Here is a 19,848-nt window from a genome sequence, read left to right on the forward strand (position 1 = left end):
CACGATTTGATCTTCGCTATATCACACATGCATGGCCTTCGAAAGTAGTGGTGCAAATTGTGTGATTTACCATAAAAAGATCGTCAAAATCTAATCTTTAACATTTTGCCCCACAGCTTAGTCTTAGTGGAAGTCTTCAAGCTCTCTCTCGTGCACAAAACTGAACCAATGTGGTTTTGTCTGTTTAATTCCCACTTAAAATCATGAACACGATTCTTCTATCGACAGTGACTTCTCTGGTTATTCTTCAAAGAACTCTTACAATCAGTGAAAATGAATTTGACCCCTCTCCTCCATGATTACATTTTCTAAAAATCAGACCTCAGAATATGGACTGTCACATTAAAAGTGACGCTTCAAGTAACCAAAGGTGAAGAATGGAACTTTCATGAATGGGAAATTTAAGTGGAGTTTGCTTTAATTAAGGACAACGATTTGGTAATGCCAAACGACGACTCAAGATAATGTTTATCATATTCCACAATGCAAAAAAATTCAATTTAATCAGAACCAAATAGCTTTTAGGTTGAAGTATGAATCATTCCAATGATTTTATATTTATTCAACAAAGAAAAGAGAGACTTGGAGTGCAAAACAACATGGAAATTTCCATTTCTTGCTTTTGGTCTGAGAGATTCAAAAAGGAGTAAATCTCATTCTTCTACTGGCCTTTGACCCAACACAGAGATGTCTTCGTACCGTTTCTGCAACATGACAAGAATATCATGTTATGAGTAGTAGATATACTGAGACAGAAAAAAAAGCATGAAGCCAGCACAAAACATACCAGGTGAATTATCTAAATTCAAAAACATAAGCTAAAACAGGCGAACCAAGAATCAATAACAGATTCAAAATTAGCTCATTAATTACTCTACAACAAGTATTCAACTATTAATTAGTCGAACTAAACAGCTAGCAGAGATAGGGGAAGATTAGGGCCACGATTCGTTCTTTACATTTGCATTTGTGTTTACTGTTTATGTTACCATGAGAAATTAACAATGTTAAGGTGTAATATGAAAACTTTGGCGTTTAAGCTTAGCAAAATCATGTCCTGCGACTAATAACATAAGAATGTTTAAGCAGAATTGTGACCATTTCTATATCAAAATGGGCAGTACAGAGAATGGAGAAACAAACACCATCTAAACTCTAATTCAAAAGACCACAAGCATTAACAACAGCAAGAACATCGAACATATTGGGAAAAACTGATTGATTTCTATAACCCTATAAGAAAGTCATTTTCAATGTAAGGTATATTACAGTCAAAGTTCAGATGCAGAGTATCCAAAGCAACTGACAACAGGATTCAGGCATTGGATTGCATAAACAGGATTCAGCAATCACAACATATCAACACCCAAAGACGTCGATTCAAAAATCAAACATAGATAACATACCCCAACGTTGTTGCGTTCCCACAGCTTATGAACACCGTAATCCACAGCCTGCAAGAACACATGAACCCTTGTGAACATCAAAATTACACAAACTGAGACTCAAAACTCCTTTATCTGGTTATGAAAACCCCAAAATCTAAAAGTGTTGACACCAATTTCTCTCAGAATTGCACAAAAAACTATAATCTCCAGCTCTCTATTGTAGATCGATTAATCTAAATCCAATAGCAATTCGTATCCAATCAAACCATAAACACAAAACAGATCCGGGAAGATACGAAAGCTGATAAGATACAAAACAATGAAAAAGGCTCTGATCTCTCACCCGTTCGCCAAAAAATGCGCCGGCGATGATGAAAGTGACGTAGACGGAGTTACGGCGCATGATAAGCTTGTAAAAGCTCTCGAAAGCGCCTTTCTGATTTCTCCGAGCAGCGTACTCCATGGTTGACTCGTTTGTTTTTTTTCAGGCACCTGAGATCTCTCTCTTACGTATTTTAGGGTTAGGAAGAAAGCGATCTACAAACAACAATGGCGAGAGAGCGTAAAGACGATGAGACTTCCGCAACGAATCAGAAATGATTCTCTTTTTTGTTTGACTCATTCGTATCTGGAAAAAAACCTTATGGGCCTCAATTATTTGGCCCAATAGCCCATTTAGTCTGATGATAAATTATATTATCTTGTAAACAAACTTATCTGTATTCAAATGTTGTTATTGGGTATCTGGATTAATGAAGACTTGCACATAAGAGTGATTATCACATTAAGAAAGCAGCACATTCTCACTACGCAAGACGCACATGTAGTGTGTGATAACTGATAACTAAATAAGTTCGTTCCATGATACCTAAATAACTGAACAAGATTTATTTCTTCTTATGAAGGATGTTATATTGTACTTGAATCTTTCTTGACCACTTGTGTACTCACAGACTCACATGTGCCTTAGCTTATGACGCAAAGATAGGCTAATATATATAAAAGATAAGTTTTTTTTTTTTTCTTTTAATTAAAGGTAAGTTTTGAATTGGACTTATCAGAAGTTAAGAACATGATTGGGTATATGTTTCGGCACATGCATATGGAAAACAAACATTTGGGAAATGGGCAAATGTCACATTCAGAAATTGAACTTTTAAAGAAAATGCTTATCCAAATTAAGTTCTTATCAAGGTTTGAACAGAGGCCTTAGTCACCAAGCAAAGCAAAGAGTATAATCCAACAATAGAGAACCAACCTCTTCTAAAATGTAGGACAAAACATATCAAAATTAATTTCTGGAATTTGAAAATATAGAGATATATTCTCTTAAGATTCATGAATATATGCATATAGATATAGAAACATATATACAAAATATTTTTTTTGTTATACCAGAATTTTATTTACTGAATTATATTTTAATATAAAAAAAGTTTTTGGTCATCTGATATTATTGATTGATAAAACTTGGAAACATACATTATGAAATACAACTTAAACTGTTGGAAGATAATGCATCTCCGAAGTCTAAAGTCCAAACAAAAGCCGATGGACAAAGAAACAGTTCCTGAAGACAAAGTTGGAGAGAAACAAGAATTTTCCTGAAACTAAGTTTATGCAAAAGAACCAACTAGAATTACAAAACAGAAAATTTTTAAGACGAAAACGAAACGAAGGATAAATATTGCTTTTTTTTTCTTCTAAACTTTTTGAAAAAAAAAAACCTTATACCTTTTGCCTTTTATGAAACCGACGTGATATCTATTCCCTGGATCAGTGGATAGTCAGCTATAGTTGTATTGTAAATGTGACAATCTAAACGATCGAATCACGGATATACAGTAACAGTATAATAAAAATGTCAGAATATGCAAAGAAACACACTCAACGCAACTTGCAATGTCCTCTAAAATTATCATTATGAGTAAAAGTCTAGATCACTAATATATCACTCAAAAGAAATTTGCAATGTTCTCTAAAATTGTAACGTAAAACGTTTAGATCAACAATATATCAATAGTGTCTTATTATTGAAGTACAAGAACCACATTTTCTGTATATATACTTTAATATATAAAAGATTCAGCGTAAGATCAAGCAACGACTGTCTAATCGTTGTAACCCACGAGAAGCTGTAGCAGCTCGCCTAGCTTCCTCTACAAGAGCAGCACGTGCAGAAGAGATTCCAGCAGGGACTAGACAGGTGTCGAACGTTGAACAGTCGATCCAATCCTTAAGAAGCTCTTCTTGTCCCCATATCTCTGGTATCCAAACCCTACCGGCGATCTCTTTCCGGTGTTTCTTTAACCTCTCTCTCCCACTGTCCAGTCTCTCTTCTTCTTGATTCTGTTTCGGTTTCTTCTCTTCAGCCGAAGCTAGATCTTTCTTGTCGGAAACAGAAGAAGCTGCTTCGTCGGAGGAACTTGGCGGATCTTGTTTGGTTTGTTCGGGAAGATCAGGCTGAGAAGATGGACTGATCGGGTGGGCCATTGGAGAAGACGTCGTATCATCGATGTTTGTCATGGTTATACACAAATAGTAAAGCACAGATTCAGATTCTTGGAGGAAACAAAAAGATGAAGAGAGATGTGTGTTTTTTGTTTGTGTGTTGAGCGATTCGGTGTTGATAATATGTATTTTTTGGTGGGTTTTGTAAGGAAATGAGAAAATCGGGTGGGAGGTTGTGTTACACGTCGACGTAAGTTGTATTGTTTGGTGAATTTTCTCTTTTTCGCTTTTGTTTTATTTGTATGGTAAGTGACAACTTTACGTGTCTTTTTTTGTAGATTGGATTGCTTTGGCCCTTAATTTTTGGAGCCTTAATAAAATAAATAAATCATCAAAATATAGAAATTAAACTATTGATTAGACATTCCTCTTAAGTGTTTATTTTTGTGCAAGTGGTTAAGGCTTCACATATGGTGTTATATTATTTATCAGTTCAGAGTAAAACTCTCAATTAGTGGATCCTTAAGGAGAGATTTAAGAGAGAAGAAAGTATTTTGGACAAAATAGTGTTTCATGAAATTTAAAAATATTTGTCAACAGATTTTAAAGAATCTTTGGTTAACATTCAAAATGAAAATATGTAAAGAGATTCAGGTTTTCAACTCTTAATATGTTGAAATATTTTTTGGGGCTAGTATTTCGTGAATATTCATTAGTTATGTGAATATAAGAAAGCATTCAAAGCGTTTAGATTTTTCTTGGGAGGATCATGAGGCTGATGTTGATTTAGGATTTATTCCGATGAAATATGTTTAGGTGGGGATACATCGAAATTAACTGATCCTGATAATGAAATCTGCAAAATATATATTCTAAAAAAAAAAAAAACTTAGAAGAAATTGGTTTCCGAACGTTTAATCGATAACAAAATGGCGAGAAAAAACAAAATCGGCTACAAAAATTAAATATTATTTTTTTTCAAATATTTACATAATGATTGACATATAGATGTTACAATTTACAAGAGCTTTCTCACGTGTCATTTATACGGAATTCATTTGTGTCTTCGATACATATTTTCTTGGCCTCTCATTGAATATGTTCATGTAAATTATGTGTTGATCAATATTTGAGATTTTGCTTACTCTTTTTACACTTTGATCCAACAAGAAACTAAATAGTAAATACAAGAAATTTAATGTATCTTTCTACAGAGAGCATATACGTACCATCAAATGAGATATATGTGTGTCCATATATATATACATGACTGTCTGATGTAGATGTAGAATTTATTGAGATGGACTATATATTATGTGTCGTGACTCGTTTAGTGCAGACGTTAACATTTAACCATAATTTTGAAGTTTGATTTCATATGGTCCTCTCGTTTCGATATTTTCTGAAATGCAAGTACATAGAAGACGTAAACTTTCGTGATGCACAAAATCAAATGTGTAGAAGAGAAAGTCTTCTGAGCTGTTATGAAAAGGGACTTTAGAGATAATATCTTGCGCAAATTCTCTTTGCTCAATCGAATGTGGAAAGTCTCTCTGATCCCTGAATTTGTCGAAATTAAATCATTTTTTTTTATATGACTTGGGTCTAATTTGTAACACATACGTCAACGACAAACAGTGAAACGTTCAGCCTACAATATATATATATATATATATATATATATCGGAACCTACAAAAGTCTTGCATCAAATTACCCAGCTAGGTTCATAAAATTTAGTATTAGCCAAGTCTTTTATTTGTTTATTCAGAAGATGTTACATAGCTGATGTACCAAACCGCGTTTTCACAGCAAACAAAAAGTCGTCAAAGTTTAAATAACATTTTCTTTTGTTTTATCCACTATACGTTTGATTTTGTCTGCTTCAATTTTTATATATGTACACCACTCTGGTCGACTCGGGAGATAGAAGAACAACGAAAATGAAGAAAACAACAACACAAGCTTTTCTTCTTCTATGCTTGCTTCATATATTTCTATGTCTATCATTTCAGGCTCGTGTCCACGAAGGTCAGTCTCATCTTATTCCACAATAAATTTTAGGAACGTTTTGAATGGTTGCATTTGACGGGACGGTTAAATCACAAAAATAGAATGGTCTAGTTTACAATGGGTCCGTGTAAACTCTCAAGTAACTGTTTTTTTTATTATTCTTTTTCTTAATCTCTAATTATGAGGTTAAATAAACTTATTTGTGTTAAAAGGTAGACATGAGATATGCGTAAGACCCTCCCCACCATGTGGAGATTCTCCTAAGGGAGGAAGTGAAGATCCGGGACATACGTATAAAAAGCCTTGCAAACCCATTCCAAGACCACCCCCTCCTGGAGATTGCTAGCAGCCTAGCAACGTTGAACTTCCACGGCCTCTCCTTGAATAAGTTAATAATGTAATTATGTGAATAATTTGATATATTTCTTACTCTTTACACTTTGATCCAGCAATAACTAACGATGTAGAATTTATTGAGATGGAATATATTGTGTGTCGTGACTCGTTTGGAAGATTGACGAAGGATATATTTAGTGCAGACGTTAACATGTAACCACACTTTGCACTCTAGATCTTATATGGTCCTCTCGCTTCGATATTTTCTGAACTAAGTACGTAGACGTATACCCGAGTGATCCGCAAAATCAAAATGACTTGTTTCTTTATTTTAAGTAATACCATCGTATTTATAATTATACACATAGATCTCATTACCTTTGTTTGTAACCAGTGCCGGCTTAGCACATGTGTTAGGGGTGCTTGAGCACAGAATCCAAGGGTTCTATGTTTACGTATTTTCTTTTTGCATCGTATCAACGTATCTAATCAATGTTTGAGCCGGACCTTTTTGTAACAATTTATAAGTTTCTCGAAAATTTGCATCACAAGTAGACTAATTCATTTTAGTTAAGTCATATCTTTGTTTATTGAGAAGATGTTACATTACATATCGTTGATGTAGAAAACCGCGTTTTCACAGCAAACAAAAGAAGTCGTCAAAGTTTGACTTCTTATTTATCTATTCACCCAACGTTTGATTTTGTCATGCTTCAATTTTTATATATACATGTACACCACTTGTAGACATGGGAGGGAGAAGAACAATATATGATCATGAAGAAAACAACAACACAAACTTTTCTTCTTCTGTGTTTGCTATGTCTATCCTTTCAGGTTCGTGTCCACCAAGGTTAGTCTCTTCTTCTTCTTTTTTTTTTTTTGTAACGTTTTAATTGGTTAAACGGGACGATTAATTGATTTTTCCCGAAAATTAAACGGTGTGGTTGATACAAACTGATTAGTTCGTGCCTATTATTACAACCATTTGAATACCCTTATTAACTGTTTTTTCTTTTTTTAAAATCTCTAATTAGAATTTTAAATGTGTGTTAAAAGCAGCTGAGCCTGCGATATGCGTAAATCCCTCCCCACCATGTGGAGGTTCTCCTAGAAGTGAAGCTACGAATGATGAAAAGCCTTGTAAAACCATTTCAAGACCACCTCCTCCTCGAGATTGCTAACAACATTGAGCTTTCAAAAGAAGCCCACCACAGATATAATAACATCAATGTTTTGTTTATTAACCATATCTTCCAAGACTAATTTGTTTGCAAGCTGTGCAAACGATATCACTTAACTTATGCCTTATCATCATTTCTTTCCAAAATTTATGTATATTGGTCCCAAAAAAAAAGAGAGATAATACTTAGTTAATAACGATATATGTTACTACATATATCGCTTCTTGTAAAATTCATGCACCTATATGATTGATTTAAACAATTAAAAACCATATAAGCCTCATCATCATAACATATAATTTGTCTTTGTAGATGTCATATTTATTGAGATGGGATATTGTGATTGTGCCGTGACTCGATCGTGAAGGGGCTCTAAGGATTTTATGTGGTGCAGACGTTAATATGTGACCACACTTTGACCTATATGGTCCGCTCCTTTTGACATTTTCTAAATTTACCCTGTTTATAGTTGATCAAACATTCATACATTCATGTCGAAAAGTGATCAATTTAAAAACATTTGTTTAACGACCATATGTGAGCAGTGCAGTACCCAGTTGCAGAATGTGGGTAACGCTGCTGAAGCTCTCACGGGTGCACTGCGACCATCTTTACCAAGGGCTTCAAAGGAGGGTCACAAGTTTCTGTCAAAAGATGTCCAACAGAGCTCCAGAATTCAACCTCCTGGAGTGATGAAAACTCGTCAATCCTCAAAACCTCTCTGATGTCGGGTTTTTTCTGGAATATCCGTGGATTTAACAAAACCGAAAAGCATAGAGTTGTCCGAGAGTGGTTGGCTCAAAGGCAATTTGATTTTGGTTGTTTACTGGAAACAAAGGTGAAGGTGAATCGAGCGGACAGAGTTGTGCGTTCTGTATTCGCAAACTAGTCTGTACTTTCTAACTATGAAGAGCACCGTTTAGGCCGGATTTGGGTGGTGTGGAGGAACAATGTGAGAGTCACCCCAATTTATAAAACCTCTCAACTGATCACTGTATCGGTACTCTTGGATGACAGACAAGAAGAATTTTTTGTTTCTTTTATCTACGCTGCGAACCTTGCTGCAGACAGGAAGTCTCTTTGGGAAGACCTGAAACACCATCATGATTCCCCTCTGTTTACGGACAAAGCATGGATCCTTTGTGGTGAATTCAATGATATTCTTGAGGGAGATGACCACTCTCTGTATGGCACTCATCCCTCTGTTTCCCCTGGTATGCGAGATTTTCAGGAGTTGGTTCGACATTGTGAGCTATCGGATATGAGTTACCAAGGACATCGGTATACATGGTGCAACAAACGACAAGACGGGGTTATCTGTAAGAAACTGGATAGGATCTTAGTCAGTAAGCAGTGGATACAACAATATCATCAGTCCTATTCCGTGTTTGAGCCTGGAGGTTGTTCGGATCATATGCGTTGCAGATTTTATATTGCTGGGGAAGCCAAAAGGGTTAAAAGACCTTTTAAATTTGTTAATGCAATTACTACTCATCCGAATTACCAAACAGAGATTGCACAGCGATGGAGTGCCTCTCCTCCTCTTTTCCACTCTACTTCCGCCATGCATCGTTTTTCAAAGAAGTTAAAGGCTCTGAAACCCCATCTGCGCCTCTTGGGAAAGCAAACCATTGGTAGTATCTCTCTTCGCACTAAGGAGGCTTATAAGCGTCTTTGTGACTTTCAGATGCAGACAATGGCTAACCCCTCATCGATTGCAGTCTCTCGAGAGGCAGAGGCATATGAAAAATGGAAAAGACTTTCTGATATTGAGGAAAGCTATTTGAAGCAGAAGGCAAAACTTCATTGGCTTAAGGTTGGTGACCAAAACAATAGAGTTTTTCATGCTTCAGCTACCATGAGGGAGTTCCAAAACAATATCAAGGAAATACAGTGTGATGATGGGACCATTGTCTCTACTCAAGACCAAATCAAAAGCAAGGCAGAGAGATATTTCAACGATTTCCTCACACAAATCCCTGCGGACTATGTTTGCTGGTCACGTGAGGAGCTGGAAAACATTTTAGAGCACAAGTGTACTGACAGCGATAAAAACTTGCTTATCCATGAGGTTACGAAGGAGGAGGTTCGTCGTGTTCTTTTTGCGATGCCAAACAATAAGTCTCCGGGTCCGGATGGTTACAACACTGAATTCTACAAGAAATCATGGTCTATTGTGGGTAATGATTTTCTGGTGGCCGTACAATCGTTTTTCAGAACCGGCTTTCTGCCGAAATGAGTAAATTCAACCATCTTAGCCCTGATCCCTAAGAAGAAGAAGGTTAGGGTGATGAAAGACTACCGCCCAATTTCCTGCTGCAATGTTTTGTATAAGGTGATCTCGAAGATACTAGCTAACCGGCTCAAGATTGTTCTTCCAAAGCTCATCTCCCCCAATCAATCAGCCTTTGTCAAAGACAGATTGCTAATGGAAAATGTTCTTCTCGCCACAGAACTAGTTAAAGACTACCACAAGGAAACCGTTACTCCTCGGTGTGCAATGTAGATTGACATCTCAAAAGCTTTCAACTCAGTTCAATGGAGTTTTCTTCTCACTACTTTGAGAGCACTTGGTTTTCTTGAACAATACGTGCAATGGATTCAAACTTGTATTACGACTGCATCATTTTCTGTACAAGTGAATGGTGAACTGGCGGGTTACTTTGGAAGCTTACGTGGCCTCCGGCAAGGCTGCTCCCTCAGTCCATACCTCTTCGTTATTTATATGAATGTCCTTTCAAGAAAACTCGACATGGCGGCTCGAAACAGAGAATTTGGTTTTCACCCAAGATGTCACCAACTAAAGCTCACTCATTTATGCTTTGCAGACGATTTGATGGTCTTTGTAGAGGGAGACAAGACATCAATCACAGGTGCTTTGGGAGTTTTTGATGACTTCGCTGTGCACTCAGGCCTCCATATCAGTCTCGAAAAATCAACTATATTCATGGCAGGGATACCAGTAGATCAACGACAGGCTATTCTTCAACAATTCCCTTTTGCAACTGGTACTTTACCGGTGAGATATCTCGGTTTGCCTCTACTTCCAAAGCGAATGTCCTCTGCGGATTACTCACCTCTACTGGAGAAGATTCAACTGAAAATTTGCTCGTGGACAGCAAGGATGCTCTCCTTTGCTGGCAGACTGCAACTCCTTTGCTCAGTAATTTTCAGCATCACCAACTTTTGGATAGCCGCCTTTAGGCTTCCGAAAACTTGTATCCGTGAGATAGATAAGCTCTGCTCTGCGTTTTTGTGGTTAGGGCCATCTTTAAACGCAAAGAAAACAAAGGTCGCCTGGACAGAAGTCTGCTTACCGACGAGTGAAGGGGGCTTAGGCTTACGATCGCTTGAGGAAGCTAATAAAGTGAGTGTTTTGAAACTAATCTGGAGACTTCTATCTGCTAAAGGTTCTCTTTGGGTGGATTGGGTGAAGAGATATCTTTTCCGTAATGGCACTATATGGGCAGAGAAAGACAACACCAACAAGGGATCATGGATTTGGAGGAAGATCTTGAAATATCGGGAGATAGCAAAACCATTCCATCGGATTGTTGTTAAAAATGGTGAATCAACATCTTTTTGGTTCGATAATTGGTCTCCTTTGGGCTGTTTGTTGGACTTAATCGGTGAAAGAGGACCTATAGCTCTTGGTATACCGGAGTCAAGCACTCTAGCGGACGTCATGAACAAGACAAGAAGGAGACGACATCGACATCCTCTCTTCATATCCATTGAAGAGGAGATTACGAAACTTGTCTCCACTCGCTCACGAGAGGACGATGTGGCTTTATGGAAGGGGAGGAACGATAACTATCTAAAAGATTTCAGCACAAAGCAGACCTGGTCAAACATTCGTATAGCACGTCCAGCAATGATGGGCCACAAAGCTATCTGGTTCGCCAATGCCACCCCTAAGTACGCTTTTATTACATGGCTGTTGACAAAAAACAAATTGGCAACAGGGGACAGGATGATCCTATGGAACACAAATGCTGATCCAAGCTGTATCTTCTGTAACCATTCCATGGAGACTCGTGAGCATTTATTTTTTCAATGTCCCTTCTCACAGCAGGTGTGGGAGCAGCTGGTGAAAGGGCTGTTGCACAACAACTATACGGAAAACTGGCGAGATGTTCTGGCTCTACTCTCGGGGGATGCACTAGACGCAACGCGCAGGTTTCTCTTGGGATACGCCTTTCAAAACACCGTACACTCACTCTGGCAAGAACGCAACAACATGCGTCATGGAGAACCGCTGTCAACTATGGAAAAGCTGGTCAAGTATGTCGACAAGAATGTCCAAAATCGCATGAGCACCATGAGGGAGGGGGATGACTGTCGAATTCAAGTTTGGTTTGCAGCCAGATTACTTTCAAGATGAGATATTTTTGTTTTTCAGTCAAAACAGTTTTGCATTTAACTATGTAAACAAGTTTATTTTCTTTTGAATATAATTTAACATTAAATTCAAAAAAAATAAAAATAAAGACAATATGTAACCAAAATGAAAATCAAAGGGTTTGTAACCTTTCTATCTATATATTTATCCAATTGGAATCACTAGAAGGCAAACTCTTGAAACAAATGTAACAGAGACTGATATCTTATTATTAATTATAGAACTATTCGTAACACCTATTAGTCTATTAAATAACCACCAAGGCAATTTACTTACCCACACCAATCTAAAAGGAGGTTATCAATTCTAGAGGCGAGGATAGCGAGAGCGGCCTTTCTTCTTCAAGAACTGTGGGATCTTTATTCAACTGCCTTTAGGGAAAGATGAAGAAGGACGTCTTGTTTCCTGCTTAGCAAGGACTTCAAAAAGGACGTAATTTCATATAGAGTTTAGATATATGAAAGATCAAATAGTACTTGTAACATTTGCTGTAAGAAACGAGTATGTTGTGTGTCAAAACGAGTATGCTTTTAAAGACTTTTTACCTACAATATATGCGAACCTCTCGCCAAAAGTCTTGCATCCGTAATTTTTCAGATAGGTTCATAATATTGGAATTTTTAGTGAAGTCTTTTTTTATTTAATTCAGAAGATATTACATAGCTGATGTACCCAACCGTGTTGTTGTAGCTGCAACAAGTACAACCAACCTGAAACTAGAATACTAAATACCACATGCTCTTGCACTGTGGGTTTAGTACTCAAACCTGGAATCTAGTTCAATTCATACATAATAATTACATACATTCCCAGAAGTGAATTAACATATACTTGGAGAGCAACTAAAACGACATTCAAAGGGCTCATGAAATATACAGAGTATGTACAAGAACTTAATATCCATTTTATCCAATTGCAGTTATTACAAGTGTGACACAGACTGAGACACTGGAGTATGTCTGTACAAAAACATATGGTAGACTTTTAGTTGAAATTTTAAATTTATTAGTCAACAAAAATAATTATTTACAAAGGTAACACAACAAATAAGGGCAAAGGTTTTAAAATAAAAGTAAAAAACATAGCGCTAAGGAAAAAAAAAACACAAATACATCCTTGCAACTTGCAAGCTCCTTTTGGCCTTGTCCCCTTAAAGGTTCATGAAGTTAGTATTGAGTAGTCACATGTATAGTATAAAGTTTATAACCTACAAAATATCTGGAAGACTGGAACCTCCAAAAGTCTTTGCATCGATCCGAAATTACACAGCAAGGTTCATAAAATGGAACTTTAGTAAAGTGTTTATAACCTACTCTCTTTTTTTTCTACAAAACCGCGTCGTTTCCTATAGAAGATAACAAGTTGACGTAGTTTGACACTTCAAAGACTTAAATATCCACCATACGTTTGATTTTGTTTGCTTCCTAAACTCTCTCTATATATACATGTGTAAGTCGACAAGTGAGTGAGGAATACAAATGACAATGAAGAAAATAACACTAGCTTTTCTTCTTCTAACTCTACTTCATATATTTCTATGTCTATCTTTTCAGGTTTCTGTCACAGAGGCTCGATTCCGTCACCTAGGTCAGTCTCTTCTCGTTTCTCGATAATTTCTCTTGTCCCATTAAAATTTTGAGTAATCTATCTACTAATTACTACTAATTGAAAGAAAATATCTATTTAAATTATAACTTGTTGTCTTATATATGTGTGTTAAAAGGTGAGGAACGAATGGGCGCAAAGCCCTCCATACCATGTGGAGCTGCTCCTCTGGCAAGGCGTCATGCTGCGCTTACAGGGATATATAAATGGGCTTGTAAAAGAGTTCCAAGAAGACCTCCTCTCGTGTAGGTTCGCGATTAATATGAAATATCATAGTCACGTTCAACCCCCTCATCGACACCAGCCTTCCACTCGCAAGACACTTACCTTTCACTATGGTTTGCTAAGATTCAGCAATTCTAGCTCCATTTTTACCTTCTTCTTTTTCTTTGTTTTCTTTTTTTTTTACACCGTTTTTACCTTACTCCTCTCCTCTACTCTACTCTATTACTTAAAGTGCTCCATGTAAAATGGGTGTTTGTTCTCACCATCCTCTACCACTATAAATCTGTATTTGCTTGGATTATCATATTTGACTTTTGCACGAGTATTCTTGTTTGATATAATATGGTTTTCTCTTTAATTTCTCTGTTTATGTGAATCAAACATTCATAAATACATACACATGGAAGATCAAAATGAGGAAAAGAAAGAAAAAACACATCAAAGGGGTCATGAAATATGATGGATTATGTACAAAGCAAAGTAGACATTTGAAACTTTTATCCATTTATCCAATTGCAAATATACTACAAGGTTAAACTCTTGAAACAAGTGTGACAGAGACTGAGATATAGTACACATTATTGTTATTTTTATATAATCAACAATAAAAACATTTCTAACACCTATTAAAGAATCACCAGACAGGCAACTTACTAACCCACATTCGTATAAAGTGATCAAAAGTGGGTCTAGAGGCGAGGATAGCGAGAGCGACCTTTCTTTTTCAAGAACTCTGGGATCTCTATGGAACTACCTTCAGCGAAAGATGAAGGACGTCTTGTTACTCCCATTGATGCATCCGCTTGTGTCTTCTGTAATTTCAGAGTTAAGAAACATCACCATCGAATTCTTGTAAGATTTTGATGTAAGAATCAAGTACGTTGTGACTTGTGTGTCAAGAGGAAGACAAGTGAATACCTGAAGTGGCCTCCCTTCCCCTTCTTCTTGGCGTTTGAAGCCGGTTGCTATTAGAGTAATACTTATCTGACATCAAGAAAAAGTTTGGTATCTCAAAGGTTATAAGTTAGATCAAAATCCAAGAAAAAAGAATACTTACTTGACCACTATAGGATGGATCGACCACGGCACCAAATATAAGGTTGGCTGTTGGATCAACGAGGTCGTAAATCACTTCTGCAGCAGCATTTACCTGCAAATCGTTTCCCCAAGATTCAAAATAATCATCACAGTATTATAAATAACCAGTCTAGGACAAGAAATAGACTAAAAACGTAGAGAGGGAGAAAGAACCTCAAACAGTGTTAAGTCACTTCCACCGGTTATGTTCCAAACAATTCCAGTGGCTCTTTCAATGCCAATATCTAACAAAGGTGATTGTATCGCGTTTAATGCAGCATCTCTTGCTCGTGTCTTTCCTGCTCGAATAACAGTTTAGCATGAAAGAGTGAACATGATGATGCAACCAAAACATTGCACCGAAATAGTTCAAGTTTTAGGATTTCCCTGAATATATCACAATGCACATACGGTGTGGACTGTCATTAGGTAATTTTCAGTATACCAAACATTATTAGACTGGTTCCTTTGTCACGGTAAAAGCATACCAAATCTGTAGTCCAATTAATCTACTCAGCTACATTTATAGTACATATGGATATAGCGTCACCTATACTAGTCATGAGGTTCTTTAACCTGCCTTCTAACCAAAATTGCCCTTTGTTACTAAGTAACCCTGCAGGCTGCAGCAAATAGAGCTTCAATTCTAAAGACCACTCTACTCTTACCAGTTGCAGTTCCTATTCCCATCAATGAAGAACCTGCATTTGCCATTATAGCCCTCACATCAGCAAAATCCACATTGACCAATCCAGGAATCTGCAATGCAATGTCAGCTGTTAGACATTTTATACAAACAAGGATGCCAAAGGGAACAGATACTTTAAAAAAGCCATACCGTAATGATATCCGATATTCCACGGACTCCTTGACGAAGTATATCATCTGCCAGATTAAATGCTTCTGTAACTGGAGTAGACTGAGAAACTGCTGCGAGTAACTTGTCGTTTGGAATAACAATGAGAGTGTCAACATTCTCTCTGAGAGCTGCAATCCCTTCCTGAGCCTGGACTGCTCTTCTCCGTCCCTCAAAAGAGAAAGGCGTAGTCACAATACCAACCGTCAAGATACCCATAGCTTTTGCAACCCCTGCAATTATAGGAGCCCCGCCCGTGCCAGTTCCACCACCCATTCCAGCCTATCAAAATAACAAAAAAAAATTAGCTAGCTAAACCTCAAGCAGTGAACTTAAAGATCTGATCTTACAGTTCTACTATAACTAAGAAAAAAAAGTAAAAGTGATAGACATACAGTGACAAAAACCATATCCGAACCATAAAGAGCTTCTTCAATAGCTGTTTTGCTTTCAGTGGCAGCATTCATTCCAATCTCTGGATTCCCACCAGCACCTAAACCCCTAGTCAACTCTTTCCCAATCTGTAACCTATTGTCTGGGAAAACAGGAGACATTCTCATCGCTTGAATATCAGTATTCACAATCCAAAACTCAACGCCAACCATCTCACTCTCAATCATACGATTCACAGCGTTTGAACCACCACCTCCAACGCCTATAACTTTAATCCGTGCCTCATTGTAAGTGTTTGGAGGAGATAACTCATCAGAATCCTCAGTAATGGGTCCACTGGTAGTAGCTTCTTTTCTTGGATTGAGCATTGATATCTCAGGGTGGAGGTTCAAGAAAGAGTCTTGGCTTTGGAAATGGCTAGGACTATGAGAATTCAAAGAGTTCCTGATTGAAAAAGACTCTGATTTATGAGCAGCAGCAGCAACAACAACACGGTTTCTCTTACCTTCAGTCATTCTTAAGCAACCAGCTCCCCTGGTGCCTAGATGAGTATCCGGTAATACACTTTTTCTAAGAACAGTGAGAACCCGAGAATTCGGAGGAGTCAAGCAGGGAGAAACATAAGCTGCCATGTTGAGACCACAGAACCAACCAATCTTTTTTGTCTAAAACTCCAATAGAACGGCCGGTTTATGCTAAACACAGACCTGTTCAAGAGACAAAAAGTCAACATTTAAGTCATTAAAGTTAAGTGGTATTCGCATCCTACACTACTGTAATCGGAACCCAGTTGCATCTGGATCACGTTTATGGAGGCTAAGATACTTATCAATGAACAATTAGAGAGTAAGCGATTACAAAGATCAATGAAACGATTCGGTCATTCACAACCTTTTCATCGAGTTCAAAAGTGAAATCAGTAGCATCAACGCTTCAATTTTTAAAAGCATCCATTTTGAATCAGAAAGATAACAATTTTCGCGTAGTGGTATCACAAAATCACGAAATTGAAGATGGGAGAATTCCAGAAAATTGTAAGACAGTACACGAATACAAAAAGGCTAAGACATTTCGGTGATTTGGCAACACCAAATCCACCAGGGAAAAATTAAAAAAAAAATGCACATGTAACAATGTAAAAGAGAGAAAGGGAACCTTCGAGTAGTAGTAGCAGCAGCAGCATAAGAACTTTCAAAATCTGAATTTGGAGAGCTTACAAAGAAGAAAAAGTTGGAAACTACAATGGGAGGGTTTTTGGTGTTTTCTTGGCTTGGAATCTTCTTTCTCAATCACATAAATGGGATTACGAATTTTGATTTTTTGTTTTAGTTTTTTACGTCAATTGATTTTGCTCCTAATCTGTTTCAGTAATCCACAAATTCCATCTGGTTCAGTTGGCAAGTGAGGAAAACGTTGGCCGACCCCCGTGACCGTGAGGATGAAGACAAATGTTAAAAAGCAAGGTTTAAGAGATATGGACCTAGAATTCTCTCTTAAAGCCCATTTTATCTTTCCGGCCTTAATAAAGATTTTTGCATGACTAAATAAAAGTAATGTTGACAGACACATTCGATTGTTGTTAAACCTCTGCATATTTCTTTATGTTTACCGTAATTAAGTTCGATTCGAGTCAAATCAGAACTCATTACTGTTGTGTTCTCAACAACTTTAAAATTTATGTTGAAACAATCTAAGGAGTTCAGCCAAAGCTCTCTAATTACATCCTTTTCCTGTAGCATGCCAAATTTCACCTCCATACTTCACACCCTGAAACCTTAACATTCGAGCCAACACTTATCTTTCTCCAATTGCTCTAGAAATTGCGCTGATGATGAAAAGTTGATCTCTAATAGTTTCTCTCACCTATAGAACTATGTCAAACCAAACTACTCACACTTCCCTTTCACTTGTGTTATATCACCGTAGTTGAAGCAACGTAAGTGCTAAATGTATAATGAAAGACAATCTGACTTTCTTCTCTAAACCCAAATGGCCTTTATCAAACCAGAAGCTTTATACACTCTTCGGAAGATCTACACTAAAACTACATTAGTTTAACACATGTATGCTCATTCTTAGCATCACCATATCCAATTCAAAAGAACAATTCATTCATGGCAAGAAGCTGTCAAAGAGAACCACAAAAGGATGAACAGATCCGAGATTTCAACATTAACTTCCTCTATAGTTATAAAAAAAAACCTTTACAATGTCTCAAGCTATTTCACCACAAACACTTATAAGATTTCAACATTAATAAGCTACTCCGTAATGGCACCGGAAAGATGAACAAATCTATCAATATTCCGAAAACAACGAATCAAAAGATAACAAGAAGCGAAAACAAAGTATAGATCAAGAAACAGGCGTAAGAAATCAAACCACGGTGCTCTTCTCCTCCATCAGCAAGAGAAACCACCAGATTAGAGCAAGCCCTAGTAGCCCACAACACAAACGCCGCAGCGATCACAAACCTAACCGGACCTGCACCTTGTGGCACGAACAACGACACCGCAGACAACATCACAACGGGAAGCAGAGAGTAACCAACTAAGCTCGTACAAGTATGAAGATTAAGATTCCCATTTCTACCAGCAAGCATATTGAAGACAATGTACAAGAAGATAGAAGAAACAACAACCCAACCAAGTATAACACCAAACTGAATCTTCCCAGCTAGCAATTGAAATAGGCAAAGCGCAAGGTACAAGAAGATCGGACCAGAGAGATCTGAATCTTTATGAACAGTCTTATTAGCTCCGGCCGTAGATCCGCCGGAGAAATCAACCGGTGGAATTGCGAACTCCTTTGTCATCGTCCTTTCCCAAAATTTCAGATCTCGAATTCGAATGTTAACTGTTTTTTCTCAATCGAATCGGTCGGAGAAATTGAAATTAATCGGATCCGACGAAACTATCCAAGTTACTAGTAATTTGGGCCTTAAAGGCTTTGTTATAGCCCATTAACTAATGGCTTGTCACAATAAGTGAATAACCCATGTATATTGCTATAACTACTGATTAATTAAGATTACGATTTAATTAATTATCTGATTATGCTAGCAACAAGGTCGTTGTAGTATAGTGGTAAGTATTCCCGCCTGTCACGCGGGTGACCCGGGTTCGATCCCCGGCAACGGCGATTTTTTTTTTATTTTCAAACACCATTTTAGTTTTGAGTCATTTTAGAGAGTTTGTATAATCAATGCTCATATACATGTATTCAAAGTTGCCATTTTAGCGTATAAATGTATTCAAAGTTGCCACTTGCCAACAACAAAAGAAATCAAAGTAGTAATAATTTATTCTCTAATCTTTAAAGTATTGTGTAGTTTTGTTCTGTTTTTTGTTTTTATTTGTGTTGTCTTCAGAGTTGTTGTTTTACTCCGAAGAGCAAGGTTAGAGAGGAACACATGCAAAAATATCAAAGTAATAATTTCTTCTCTAATATTCAAAGTATGGTGTAGTTTTGTTCTGCTTTTGTTTTTATTTGTGTTGTCTTCAGAGTTGTAGTTTTACTCCCAAGAGCAAAGTTAGAGAAGAACACATGCAAAAATATAATTGCATTTGTTGAGGGTCAAAGATATTGTAGTATTGTACATCGTCATCGTAACTCTAAGCCTATAACATTATTGTCCGATATCATTACCTTATAGGTCTCTCTCAGTTCATACTAAAATAACATAGTGAGAACCATATAATAATGATTGTAGAAATTGAAAAAACCAGAGGTCCATAATTAATTCTGACGTCAGATGATGATGCCTTCCTTGCATGGTCTTCCAAAGAGATTTGGAGTAATCATAAAACGGACATCTCTAAAATTAAGATTTCAAAGTTGACTTCGAGTTTTGCCTTGTTCCTATGATTTATGATGATGATGATTCGAATTCATTTCAGCCAATGGTATCATGATGGTTC

The 19,848-nt window shown here is 37.0% G+C and overlaps 3 protein-coding genes, 1 long non-coding RNA gene and 2 other non-coding genes across 7 annotated transcripts; 2 read left to right on the forward strand and 4 right to left on the reverse strand.

Moving 5' to 3' along the window:
• Positions 1 to 456: 456 nt before the first annotated feature.
• On the reverse strand, positions 457 to 2,310 carry LOC104711822 (cytochrome b-c1 complex subunit 9, mitochondrial). The gene is made up of 3 exons (XM_010428591.3): positions 1,732 to 2,310; positions 1,407 to 1,454; positions 457 to 704 (listed from the first exon to the last, which is right to left on the reverse strand). Exons 1-3 carry the CDS (start codon positions 1,849 to 1,851, stop codon positions 654 to 656), a joined length of 219 nt encoding a protein of 72 aa, XP_010426893.1. The 5' UTR covers positions 1,852 to 2,310; the 3' UTR covers positions 457 to 653.
• Positions 2,311 to 3,353: 1,043 nt separating this feature from the next.
• On the reverse strand, positions 3,354 to 4,110 carry LOC104711823 (protein BIC1). Its single transcript, XR_015566088.1, has one exon. It is a non-coding gene; the product is annotated as a protein BIC1 (transcript).
• Positions 4,111 to 13,083: 8,973 nt separating this feature from the next.
• On the forward strand, positions 13,084 to 13,960 carry LOC104711825 (uncharacterized). Its single transcript, XR_755393.2, has 2 exons — positions 13,084 to 13,359; positions 13,496 to 13,960. It is a non-coding gene; the product is annotated as an uncharacterized LOC104711825 (long non-coding RNA).
• Positions 13,961 to 14,083: 123 nt separating this feature from the next.
• LOC104711826 (cell division protein FtsZ homolog 2-2, chloroplastic) lies at positions 14,084 to 17,423 on the reverse strand. 2 transcript variants are annotated; one of them, XM_010428595.2, is made up of 8 exons: positions 17,084 to 17,423; positions 15,931 to 16,635; positions 15,518 to 15,817; positions 15,348 to 15,438; positions 14,854 to 14,978; positions 14,660 to 14,752; positions 14,521 to 14,586; positions 14,084 to 14,411 (listed from the first exon to the last, which is right to left on the reverse strand). In XM_010428595.2, exons 2-8 carry the CDS (start codon positions 16,558 to 16,560, stop codon positions 14,292 to 14,294), a joined length of 1,425 nt encoding a protein of 474 aa, XP_010426897.2. In that variant the 5' UTR covers positions 16,561 to 16,635; positions 17,084 to 17,423; the 3' UTR covers positions 14,084 to 14,291. The 2 variants fall into 2 exon arrangements, with proteins under 2 accessions (XP_010426897.2, XP_010426896.2); XM_010428594.2 differs by having other exon boundaries at positions 14,084 to 14,414.
• A 669-nt stretch (positions 17,424 to 18,092) lies between these two features.
• Positions 18,093 to 18,798, reverse strand: LOC104711827 (uncharacterized). Its single transcript, XM_010428596.3, has one exon. It carries the CDS (start codon positions 18,741 to 18,743, stop codon positions 18,249 to 18,251), a length of 495 nt encoding a protein of 164 aa, XP_010426898.2. The 5' UTR covers positions 18,744 to 18,798; the 3' UTR covers positions 18,093 to 18,248.
• A 199-nt stretch (positions 18,799 to 18,997) lies between these two features.
• TRNAD-GUC (transfer RNA aspartic acid (anticodon GUC)) lies at positions 18,998 to 19,069 on the forward strand. Its single transcript has one exon. It is a non-coding gene; the product is annotated as a tRNA-Asp (tRNA).
• The last annotated feature ends 779 nt before the right edge of the window (positions 19,070 to 19,848 follow it).

Source organism: Camelina sativa, chromosome 9 (genome assembly GCF_030686135.1).
Source record: "Camelina sativa cultivar CO46 ecotype springtype chromosome 9, ASM3068613v1".
Lineage (NCBI taxonomy): Eukaryota > Viridiplantae > Streptophyta > Magnoliopsida > Brassicales > Brassicaceae > Camelina > Camelina sativa.

Excerpts from the sequence above, each read along its gene's own strand:
- LOC104711822 (XM_010428591.3), bottom strand. The coding sequence starts at position 1,851 with ATGGAGTACGCTGCTCGGAGAAATCAGAAAGGCGCTTTCGAGAGCTTT. Across the intron at positions 1,455-1,731 it reads GCGCATTTTTTGGCGAACGG|GCTGTGGATTACGGTGTTCA; the intron begins GTGAGAGATCAG and ends GTGTTCTTGCAG. Across the intron at positions 705-1,406 it reads GGGAACGCAACAACGTTGGG|AAACGGTACGAAGACATCTC; the intron begins GTATGTTATCTA and ends GTCATGTTGCAG.
- LOC104711826 (XM_010428594.2), bottom strand. The coding sequence starts at position 16,560 with ATGGCAGCTTATGTTTCTCCCTGCTTGACTCCTCCGAATTCTCGGGTT. Across the intron at positions 15,818-15,930 it reads CGGATATGGTTTTTGTCACT|GCTGGAATGGGTGGTGGAAC; the intron begins GTATGTCTATCA and ends TTATTTTGATAG. Across the intron at positions 15,439-15,517 it reads GAATATCGGATATCATTACG|ATTCCTGGATTGGTCAATGT; the intron begins GTATGGCTTTTT and ends ATTGCATTGCAG.
- LOC104711827 (XM_010428596.3), bottom strand. The coding sequence starts at position 18,743 with ATGACAAAGGAGTTCGCAATTCCACCGGTTGATTTCTCCGGCGGATCT.